Raw genomic sequence first — 12,549 nt, 5'->3', positions numbered from 1 at the left:
TCATGCATTTTTATTCTGTCCAACTGTATTCTATGTCCAAATCTAAATCTTCTGAAGGGATTACATCAATTAATCTGGGCAGGGGATGGGTCACTTATTCTTTATCTTTCGGCATTTTACGAACATTAGTGTAACATTCAAAGTATTTATCTTTTATTTCTTGTTCTTGTTAGTTAGCTGCTACCTCCTTTACTAGACATTCCTCTCTTTGATGATGTCATTATGTTGTTTTATGTGTGGAAACCATCATTCATAATCTGCTTCAATCTTTTCTATCTACCATTTTCCTTCAGAATGAGATTTTGTTACCTAAGTCACATACATAGCATTACTAGTGAGAAGTTTGATTTCATTGAAAGTATTGAAGAATTTCACAAATACAATCCATTTCTCTCTTCCTGTTTTTCAATTGAGTCTAATCTGTTCTCCATTTATATTGTCTATTCAAGATATAAGTATTCATACTTATCAGATATGAACATTTGAGGAGCATAAATGTCCCTGTTTTATTTTACTCTTGATATTAATTGTGAGAGAGCAGTCAAAATTATTTCTGTTTTTGAATCTTTGAAACAGTCATATATGATCTTAATACAGATTAAGAGAACTTTATTGGGGTAAAAAAATCTTTGAAGGTTAAATTTATTCTATCGAGTTTCATACTTTTTTTTACAGTAAGTAAACAACATAAAAATGGGATTTTTTATTAACTATACACTTCAATGAATTGTGTAATTATATCAGATTTTAAGTATAAAATATCATTTGGAAAGCCTCTGCATTGCTTTCTAATGCTTTCATCAAAGTTTCCATTGATGGATATATGCAACTCTCTGATAGATTATTGTGAAGATGAGAAAGTATGTGTAGGGGTAGTAAATTATTAATATTAGCTTGATTGCCTTTTTTTGGTGGTCTAACATCCATGATATTTCCCCAACTCTATTGCTTAGTTTTATTTTTCCCCTTTCATATAGCTTCAGAAACAATCCCTCAGCATCCTCATAATATTGTTACCTTGTAGCATAGAACTCCTTTGTATATATTGATTTAACTCCTTTTCTAGTGTTGTTTTCTTTAGCTCACTTTTCATTTCCTCATACAATGCTTTTGGGATTGTTATTTTATAATCCAAAAATAGCAATTCCATTGACATTGGCAGAGAAAATTTGTTAGAAATTTTGGCGTATGATTTCTATTTTTCATCTATAGTCCACCTTTTGGAGCTAAACTCTAAGAAGATCAGAGATTGCCCAGAAAGCCCATCTGTTGTCAGAAGGCTGCATCCTTCCCTTCTTCTGTTCCAAGCTCTTTTGGAGGACCTCCAAAAGGTGGCCTACTCATCTATTTGTTGTCCTTCCAGTTTCATAATTAAATGTTCTTTGGAGGATCTGGCTTAAATGAGTATCACAAGGAGCTCATAAACTCATTTTCCTTTTATAGTTTGTCACTGTTACATAATTAATATTATTATTATTAATCTAAAATCATCCTTTATATTTCACAGATGATTTATATTCTGAGTTGATTATTGCCCTTATTTGTAGTATCCTGCTTGACAAAAGATCAAATGTTGCCTTGACTGGCCCTCTTGTGTTTATTGATTTTCACTGGTTAAAATAATGTAGGAAATGGTTAATAGTTCCTGTTGATGGCTGCTTTCTTATTCATTTTGCTTTTTTTCTCTTTCTGAGTCAATAAGTAATTTTAATATAGTTTGGAGGTATTTTTATTACAAATTCTATATTATTTTTTTATTCTTCCCTCTTATTTTGATCTTCTAATAAATCAATTATCTGATGGCATAGAGAGCTGATTGAGAAATGATTTTTACATTGGTGTTTAGTTGTCAATTTCATTTTTTTTGTTATTTAATGCTCATTATGGCCAATATATCCCAATTCTTCCTTTAAAGAAAATATTTGTGATATCTAGGCATCGGGTTCATGTGTAACCCATAATGTGTTCATAATAAAGAAATAGTTTTTCCTTTAATCTGTCAGTTAAAATAATAACATTGGGTGCTAAGCATTACATTGATAATAAACATATTAGGTCTACTTGGAAAATGTACATAAATATAATTCTATTCCTATAAGATTTCAGCAAATGTAGATGACATATAAGAAAGAAAACTTTTCCAGTTAGAGCTATTTAAAAGTATAATGGCCTTATCAGGAGGTAGTGAGTTGCTCAGAATTAGAAATTTTTAAGCAGTGGTTGGCCTCCCTCTTGTCAGGTATGTTGTAGAAAGAATTCTTGTTTAGTTACAGGTAGGACTAGATAACCTAGACCAATCATGATATTTCATTCATGATTCATACCTTTCTAGCTAATCAGATTAAGTCATATAAGAATCTTAGATGTATTTACCTTCTAAATACATTTATATTGATATATTCTGTTTTAACAAAGTTTCAGTTTTCTCCTGAATATGCCCACTTATCCTGACCTGCAGAGCTATTCCAATTAGTAAAAAAAAAGAAAATGAAACAAAAGGATAAGGGGAGAGTCAATAAAACTTATCAGTACATCAAAAAAATCAACAAACCTATATATATATATATATATATATATACATATGTATATACACATACATATATATACATATATATGTATACACACACACATATATATGTAATTTTGACTGTGGATTGCCAATTTTTGTAAAGGACTAAAGGGAGGTGTCATCTCAATTCTTTTCTTAGGTCCTAGATTTATACTAAAAATCTAGTCTTACCACTCCATGTTTTATAGATGAAGAAACTGATGCTGACAGAGCTAAAAGAATTTGCATTAGGCCACACAGGTAGTTTGTGACAGAGTTGAAATTTGAACTGAGATCTCTTGACTCCAAAGCTAGCCCATTTTCCATGTTGTCTTTAATCCCTCTTCCACATTACAGCACTTCAAATATTTGCTAATAATTTTTTTTTATCTTCCCCTTAAGAGTTCTTTTTTCCATACTAACCATCTTTGGTTGCTTCCTCTTAAAAAGAAGAGATCGTGGGTTGTCAAGTTTCCTTCTTAAAATGTAGCACTGAAATCTGAATAAATTTGTAATTTGAAAATGTCTGTTGGGGAATAGTGTGAATGAGGATTGAAAAATGTAGATTACAGATTATGAAGAACTTTAAAAGCCATACTAAAAGGCATGCCATTTATAAAACATGTCTTCCGAGTGGCCATTTTCCATTCCCATTCTCCTTTTTAGTTTCCTTTTACTTCTTTTTCCCTATTAAAATATAAGCTCCTTGAAGGCAGAGACAATCTCTTTTGTTTGTATTTGTGTTCTCAGATTTTAAGCATTTAAATGCTTGTTGTCTATCTGTGACAGGCAACAGAGAGCCATAGAAACTTTTGAGGTGTGAAATATCATTATCAGACCAGTAACTTTGGAAAGTTGATCAGAAATGGTTTCAAAACAGAAAACTGTATTGAAGGAGTAGGGACTGGAAGCACAAAGACTACTTAAGAGGATTTTTCAGTTTGGCAATTTATAAAACCTTATCAGTTGCATTTTGTCAGATTTGGCACATCCTTCTAACCTTTTGAGATCTTCTTGGAGTCCAGTTTTGTCATTCCACATACTGGCTATCAGTCCCAGCTTTGTATCATCTGCTAATTTGATAAGTAAGCCATCTGTGCTATTATTCCAGTTATTGATCAAAGCATTAAAGAGAACAGGGTAGGGGACAAAGCCCTGAAGTATGCTTCTCAGCAATATCAAGTACAATTCTCTTTGCCTTCACTTGCTCAACCCACTATGGATCCACGCAACCACAGTATCCCCACTTCTTGTTGTTGTTATTGCTATTGTTTTTAATCTTCTTTTAATATATGTGTTAGTTCTAGGTTTAAAACTCGTGTTTCCTTCACTAATTATTAAATGGAAGTTCACTTGATGCTTCATCATTTAAGTGTTCTGTGTGTTCTTCCTGCATATAGAAACTCATCATTATATAATCTGAAACATAATCCTTCATTTATTCATTTATTATTTTTTTAAAGCAATCGGGGTTAAGTAACTTGCTCAAGGTTACACGGCCAGGTATTTCTGGGTGTGGTGCTGAGTATCTGAGCCCAGATTTGATCCCCAGGTCATCCCGACACTGGAGCCGGTGCGCTTACTCGCTGAGCCACCTGGCCGCCCCTCCATTTATTTTTAAGATTTTGTTGTCCCAGGTGCATTTATATATCAGTTACCATTAACAGGCTTTCATTTTTGCTAATTTCTAAAGGATTCACTTTCAAGGATTATGTTTTAACGAGGGCAAAAGTTATTATAGGCTGATTTTCCCCCCTTTTCTTTCTGAGATACCTGCCTTAGCTAAATAAAAGCAAGCAGAATTTATGCTGAGATATTTTCTCTCTGCAGGAAAATATAATGGAAGTTATCAGAAATCAAGAGTTTTTACTCCTCCCAGCTGAGGAGCTCCATAAGCTGTTGGCCAGTGATGATGTGAATGTTCCTGATGAAGAAACCATCTTCCATGCTTTGATGATGTGGGTTAAGTATGACACACAGAGGCGATGCAGTGACCTAAGCATGCTTCTTGCCTTTATAAGACTGCCACTCCTTCCACCTCAGGTAATTTGATGTGACTATCTTAATTGATATACAAAATTACATGGTCAATGGTTAACATTTTATTCAAATGTTAACAATCCATTATCCAAATAAATTAGTTCATAATCCATTAATTCAATTTTTTCTTGTAATTAAATTTTATTGTCAGAAGTATATTCAGCTAACATCACCTGGAGTAACATTATTATTCTGTGACTGAGATAACATATTTTGTTTGTCCTCTGTTTCCCTCTGGAGTTCATTTTCTGCATTTCAGCCATTTGTAGAAAAAATTTATTTTTCATCATTAGAAAGGAGTAATAGAAACTGAATTCTACAAATATAAAATGTTATATAGTCTATATCTTTTTTTCAGTATAAGAAGTTGGAAAGTAGATAATCAGAAAACAGAATTCATAAAGGCCTGTCAATAATATTGTTAATGGCTTTATTTGACAATGTTCTAAGCAAAGAAACCCTTGGAAATAAAAATAATTATACTACCTTATAAATACAAATAAAAAAATATCTTTATTACCTTTGTAGACAAAGAAACATAAATGGTCACCCAAACCATTATATCCCCTAGTTTTCATGTCAGGTGAAGTTGTGGAATGGTGTATAGCTATACAAAACAAAATATGTCTTATGATGTTCTTGGCATGAGCAAATAGTACCATCTAGGTACTTTCTCCATGCAACTGAAAGGACTTAATGGTTGTCACGACACATCAATATGAATGAATCTTATACAAGGATAGGAGTAACTAGCCTGCCATTTTCATCTCTTGTTAGATAAGGGTACAGTTATAATCTCAATAGATCTACCTTGACTCTGATTTTTCCCAGTCTTTCAATGGTGGAAGGTTGGGGGGAGGGATGTCTTCAAAATGGATAAGAGCCTTTTAGAATTTTGCTGTATCCAGGAAACATTGCTTTTTGTTTTTGTTTTTGTTTTTAGCTTTTGGTACTAGAGATTATAGCTTTTTCTGGTAGAAAATGTCCTTACCCTTGACTTAGGGAAAATTGAGGAGGTTTCTTATTAAAGATAAAATCTTTTCATTTCCTGTAAATGTATTACAAGAATAGGTAGACTTTTAGTGATTTGAAGTTTAGTATAATAGTAAGTAGAGATAACAAATGAGAAACAATTCAGAAGATATATTTTCCATGAGCAGTAATGTAGAAAGGAGCTTATATTGTGGGTAAACATGTGTGAATGGTTAAGGTAGAAATGTAAAGAGTATTAGGAATATTAAGATGCCCTGATACACTAAGAGTATTAAAAAGTTACTGGATTTATGTGACAATATAAGATGCAATTATGTAGGATTTTTTCCCTTATATGTGGAGAGAATAGTTATGAGCATTCCATATTAAAGTCATGAAAGTTTAATCTTAATAATGTTACAAGGAAGAAAAAAAATGAGATAAAGTATTAAATAAACTGGATTTTGGGAGATGTGGAATCAAAGCAAAACCAGAGACATGAACATTATGACCACAGAAATGATGGAATTTAGGCCAGCATCTCAAATGACTTTTAGATCACAGTGATATCCTTGTTCTTTAAAGCTCATTGGGCAGTTCACCTAACAATCTTAGAAAAAAAATTCAATTACAATAATTTTTGCTGCTTTATCTCTTCATATTTTTGGTTAGGATGTCTGCAGATGAGAAATCTTAAAGGCCACATTAATAACTTTGGTTTTCAATATTCTCTATATATTATAAGTAGTTATGTATTTTATGTAATCTTGAAGACTCATGATATAAAAAAGGACAAAATGACTGCTCACAATTATATAAAAAAGCAGGTTTTGGGAGAAAATATGATAACCAAAAAAGAAAGAAAAAAGAGAAAGTTAATAACGACTATTTTATCCTCTTCAAATAGGGCAGCTGATATTGAAGAGAAGTTGTTTGACTTTGCTGCAGGAAGAAAAAATACATAAAATTGCAGAATTGAAGGAAAAGGATAATTGAACTGATAGCATAGGAAAAGATAAATGATTCCTATTAACATTAAAAATAAGTGAAGGATAGATAGAATTAGACTTAATACCTTCCTTGCACTGCATGGCTACTCTAGATATCCAAATCTTAACTGGATTGTGTGAAACTGTGGACATAATTATCATTTCAGAAAATAGTGCTGTGTCTGGAATTGTATTCCTAATGGAGGCCAGGTCATGCATATTTGTCTCCCATGAGATCCATTGGAATAGCTTATGTAATTTTCTAGTTCCCATTCTATTGACAAAATGATGTAAAAAGGCATGGTGGCTCAGTCAGATTAATAATATATGAGAAATTCAAAAGTTATGACTTTTAACTCTCTTTGTTGCATTTAGTGATTATCATGACACATATCTATGCCTCAATTTTTGTCTTGAAATGTATTAAAATTTATATAAATGGATTAAAACCATGTTAACTAGTCTTCTGATAAACAAAAAATGAAAATAAAATAGAATGCTAACATACTAATTATATGCTATATAATGTTTGTATAAACAAGCATATGATAAAAGATACTCAGGGAAATGTAATCTGATCATATTCAGAGTGCCACAAATAGCACAGACAAATTGAAAATTTTATCTTGATGTGATTCTTGAAATTTGTTAATATTCCTCTCTTTGAAAAGACAATATCTTAATTGATATTGTCTCATGGATAGCTAAGTGCTATTATGGTTAAGTAGATTTAGAAATGAATGACAGTTTCCTTGAGTGATGACTAACAGATGTTGCCAACCTTGAAGGAAAATTCTAACAAAGTACTACAGGTGTCTGTAAATGACCCTGTTACATTCTACAGTATTAACAATTTGAATTAAAATGCAAATGGTATGCTTATCAAATTTACAAATGACATGATTTTTAGATAGGAGTGCTAATTTGTAGGATAATGAGTTCAAAATAATAAAGAAAATGAGTATAAATGTTTTTAAAAACAAATACATTGAATAAGGTACAATCTTGTTTGTATTATTTTTTATTTAAAAAAAACATTTGAACAAATGTGAAATTGATAAATGTCACTAGAAGCAAAAAAGACAGCAATTTTAATTGTCTGCAAATTCAGTAAGAGTGGGGCAGCTAGGTGACAAAGTGAATAGAGTACCGACCCTGGAGTCAGGAGGATCTGAATTCAAAACCAGCCTCAGATACTTAATATTTATTAGCCCTGTGACCTTGGGCAAGTCACTTAACCCTAATTGCCTTGCCTTCCCCCCTCCAAAAAGGCAAAAAAAACCCCAAAAAACAAAAACAAACCAAACCCCAAAAAAACAAAACAAAAAATTCAGTAAGAGTGAACAATGTGATTGGTTGAATAACTAAGGTGCTTTAGGGTGCACTAAAATAAATACAATGTTATAACAGAAGAAATTATAATCCTACTTCTAACTTCCATAGTCAAACCATTGTGTGTCTCATGTCAACACTGTCAATAACCACCTACTATGCACATGAAAGCTTGAAAATTTGAATTCTATTAAAATTTTATATTTTTAACACTTTTTTAAAAATTTGTGTTCTAAATCCTTTCTCCTCTAGCCCCTCCCCTATTCCTTGAAGCAAGTGATATCAATTATACATATGAACTAATAATGTAAAACACAATTTCATATTAACTATGTTACCAAAAAAAAGGGAAAATATGCTTTAATTTGCACTTAGGATTCATCAGTTCTCTCTCTCTGGAACTGAATAGCTTTTATCAACATAAATCTTTTGAAATTGGAGTCTTAACGCTTCCCTCTCCCTCTCCCTGTATGACCAAGAAGTTGTAAGTTTCTCTTGAAGCTTTCATCTCACTACTTTCCCAGACCTTACCTTTTCAACATTCAGAGTTAGCATTAGGATTACTTCAAACCCTCCTTCCCTTACCTGGCTTGTTGTAGTAGATGCCAAACCAGTCTCCCCAAACACAATCTCTATCCAAAACATAACTGGCTCCAGCTAGATAAATGAAGCTCTTCAACTTACTTAAAAATCATTCCAAAAAGGCCTGTAAGCATCATCCTCCTCTTGTTGAATTCAGCATCTTAAGGGAAATAGATGAATGTAGAAGGGTGTGGAGGTTATGATCTTCTGAGTTTAACAGAGGACTGTTTGGTATCCCAATGTTCCAGAGGTCAGGTTAGCATCCAATGCACCATCAATGCCCAGAAATTTGAAAAGAGTTAGGACTACCACTTACCTACCTTGCTATCCTAGCATTATTAAGTCTAGGCCCTGAGACACAAGGACTAACTTTTGAGAATGACCTACTCCAGAGATAGCTGGGAAGCAAACTTATCCGGCAATCCTGCTGCATCTGACTATGAGACTGGTGGGACCGGAGATGTGTAGAAAAGCAGCTAAGTGTTGAACATCCCTGCCAGCAGAGGCTGAGGTGGTATATAGGGATTATGCCCCTCCCCCTGAAGTATCAGGGGAAATATTTTTACGTTTTATTTTTCTTGCTATATTTTTAAAGGAAAAGCTAACTGAGTGTTAAGTGCTTAAATGGAATTGGAAGTATGAGTCACAGGCCCCTAAAAGATGGGGGGTTGAGCTGACACAAAGAACACAGCAAAGTCCTCAGGATACCTAAGAACCCTAGGGGGAAGATAGTTAAGTAGGTCTGAACTTGAGTGAGTGGGGGCAGAGCAGAGATGTTATAGTAAACTCTGCTTGAAATATTTTGAATCAATGGCCAAAAAATAAGGTGTTTAGAAGAGTCCCAAAAGTGTTGAACTTCAAAAAATAAGTGTATCTGTATTATGTTGAACTGAATTTATCCTAGACAAAGTGGTAATGATGTGTGTGTGTGTGTGTGTGTGTGTGTGTGTGTAAAGGTTCTTTCTCCTAGTAATAGATGAGAGAGGTAGAAGAAAGATCTTCAGCCTTTTACCACATTGACAATATAGTGATTGATCAGACACCAATACCGTAAAGTTTCTGTTGTCCACAAAAATCATATTCACAACTAAGAAACCTAATGAAAAAGCAAGCCGAATGACATGGAACAAATCAATATCAAAAGATCCTTTGTAAAAAAAAAACCTAAGATTTATGCATTTTGTTTCTTTCTTTAGATATTTATATATTTTGTTTGATTTTACTTCCCAACATTAAGCACAAATTAAAGGACATTCTGCCAAATGTGACAGGTTGCAAAGTTTATCACCCACAAACATATGCTCTTTCCTTGATTTTATCTGTCACTGTCTGTTCTAGAGCAAGAAAACATTTAGTTTCTATAAATGTGAACTACTAATTGATAGGTAGATAGATAGATAGATAGATAGATAGATAGATAGATAGATAGATAGATAGATAGATTTAGACACTAGCAATACCAAATTCACAATATTCCTATCAGTTTCATTCATCTAATGTTTCTCTAGAGTTGATCCTTAAGCTTTGTTGTGTTGTGTATCCTTTTGGCAAAGCCTATTCACCATGTCTCAGAATAATGTTTTAAATGCATAAATAAAATATATAAGATTGATTACCAAAAAAAAATATCAAAGGTTAGTGAAAATAAATTGTATATTTTTTCTTTTTCTGCATTCACAGAGTCATTGAAAGGATGTTTCAGATTGTTATTCAGTTGTTTCATTCGTGTTTGACTCTTCGTGACCCTACTGGGATTTTCTTGGCAAAGATATTAGAGCAGTATGCCATTTCTTTCTCCAACTCAATTCACAGATGAAAAAAAAAAACGAGGCAAACAGTATTATGTGACTTACCCAGGGTCACACAACTAGTAAGTGTCTGAGGCCAAATTTGAACTCAGGTCTTGCTGACTCCTGGCACTGTACTCTGTCCATTCTGCCACCTAGCTGCCCCATGTTTGAGAACAAAAAAAGGCACTGAACCTGGCTTTTATTGCTACAAGAAATTCATCGATGAAGAAATTTACTCCTCCAATGCAGATCATCAATGTCTCTAGGATTTATAATCCTAGCCAGCTGCCTAGACAGAGGTGGTAAACACACAGCCTTTGAGCTACATGTTCCTACAACACTCCTAAATTGGTGGAGTGGAGGGGAAAACCAGATCAAAAGCTAATTGGGAAACATTTAACAAAATAAACAAAAATAAAACAAAACATAGATAACATTGAATTTTAAAACTGAGTTCCATATGCAGCCCAGAGGGATTCTTGTTTACAGAGTAGTGGCCCCTGATTCTGTTTGAATTGGACACCTTTGGCCTAGAGCACTGAGAAATGAAATTACTTGCTCAGGGTCACACAGAATCTGTGTCAGAGTCAGAACTTAAACCACTCAGGTAGTCTTGCCTCTGAGACCGTCTCTCTGATTTTGCTTTGCTGTATCACTCATCATAGGGTAGTAGATTCATCCTAATTACTATTTAAGATCATTATAACTATCACATTAACAATAAAAATCTGCAGAGTAAATAGTGCTAGGCATTTAAGTGTCCTAGGCACTTAAGGGGAAACAAATTTTTGACCTCATCAGAAGTTAAAATAATTGAATTTTATGAGCTTAAATATGAAAATTTTCTTTTTTTTTAAAACGATAAGTTAAATAATTTTCATGAACTTGTTTACCAACTTGGGAATAACTAATGACATTATGTTTTTAGAATTTTCCTATTAAAATATGAACGTCTTCAAATAACCTGGCACTATGAAGGCTATAGTCAGACTGGATAGGTACAAGTGGGTTCATTTAGGCCTCTGACTTGGAATAATATAGTTTGAGAACAATAAAAAGCTTACATTTTATGCTACAGTTAATGAGGACATAGAAATGTTTTTTTGCTTGGGATCTTTTAGCAGAGAATTGAAGGGTCTGTGTGCAAGTAAACAAGCAGCTGCTTGTTTGTTGATAAGAGATCCCTAAATTATGGGCAATTAGAGAATCTTGGTAAAGAGAAGCACATTTTTATACAAGGTCAACCACACCTGGTGAAATTTTCAGCTTCCCAGGAGTATCTAACACTGTGTACAGATTGTTTACCTTCATGGGCTTAGGTGGCATTGTTTACTCCAGTTTCTATTGTTTCTTGGTCTGGTCCAAATGTTGCTTGCTGAATGAATCAATTCTTGAGGATATATTGGCTTCTTGGACTGGGGGTGGAGGAACCCTGCCCTGGGGTAGTGAAATTACTCTTATCTACCACTCCCTTTTACAATGCACATTATTCAATTATATGAATAAAGGTCAAAAAGTTTTGTAGCATTTTTTTTTGTACTAACAATCATAGAACAGTTATCTTGTATAGACTAGATGCCAGTTTAACAATTCAGATTCAGCCCAATTCATCACTAGAATCTTCTCTATCTGGTTTAGTAATCTTAAGAACTCTGTGGCTGAGGAGGAGGGAGAGGAACCCTATACTCTCAGGCCTCTGTGAAATAGAGATTAGGCCTCAAGGAAATGTGATGGTTATTCTTTTTCCTTTCTATTTCCTTTTCGTATGGATCACATGGAAAAAGGTGTCTGTGGGAACCCTATCCTAGAGTCTCAGAGCTGGAAGGGAAACTATGGGCCGAAGAGGATTAATGGAGTTGCCCAAGGTCATGAAGCCTGAGAGTGGTAGGTTCGGGATTAGGACTCTGGTCTCCTGACTCCAATCCAGCCAGCATTGTTGTTTCAGAAAGCAAATACTTGTCTAGGGAAATGAGAAACAGTAAGAAAGAAGTCAGGGCTAAGGAGAGATGGTATTGATAAAATCAAGTGAACTTTAGTTTTTAGAAACTTAAAATAAACCTTTTCATAGGAATATGTACTGCTTAGTGGGCCAAAATATTGTTTCTGTGAGTACCATAACAGACATTTGTTGCTAACCAGATATGGTTTCTACAATTCCATTCTTTTGTACTAAGACAATTATCAAGAAGATAGGCTTTTAGTCATAGAAACAAGTCTGCATATCCTGGGAAAAACAAAATGATTGAATCCCTGGTAGGTCCTTATAGAGATGACTATTGTAAGTGGTTTCAGGGAA

The 12,549-nt window shown here is 33.6% G+C and overlaps 1 protein-coding gene across 2 annotated transcripts in view; it reads left to right on the top strand.

Annotated features, from left to right (window-relative positions):
- Nucleotides 1-12,549, top strand: part of KLHL1 (kelch like family member 1) — a 542,636-nt gene that overhangs the window by 340,266 nt on the left and 189,821 nt on the right. For both annotated transcript variants that reach the window (XM_069066773.1, XM_069066772.1), the window contains one exon: nt 4,379-4,591. In XM_069066773.1, the coding sequence (XP_068922874.1) occupies nt 4,379-4,591 (213 nt within the window). The remainder of the gene's footprint in view (nt 1-4,378; nt 4,592-12,549) is intronic.

Source organism: Petaurus breviceps, unplaced genomic scaffold, assembly GCF_028583685.1.
Source record: "Petaurus breviceps papuanus isolate PSGF00001 unplaced genomic scaffold, PetGlider_PUasm1.0 90730, whole genome shotgun sequence".
Classification (NCBI taxonomy): Eukaryota; Metazoa; Chordata; class Mammalia; order Diprotodontia; family Petauridae; genus Petaurus; species Petaurus breviceps.
This window is presented reverse-complemented; position numbering and strand designations above follow the sequence as displayed.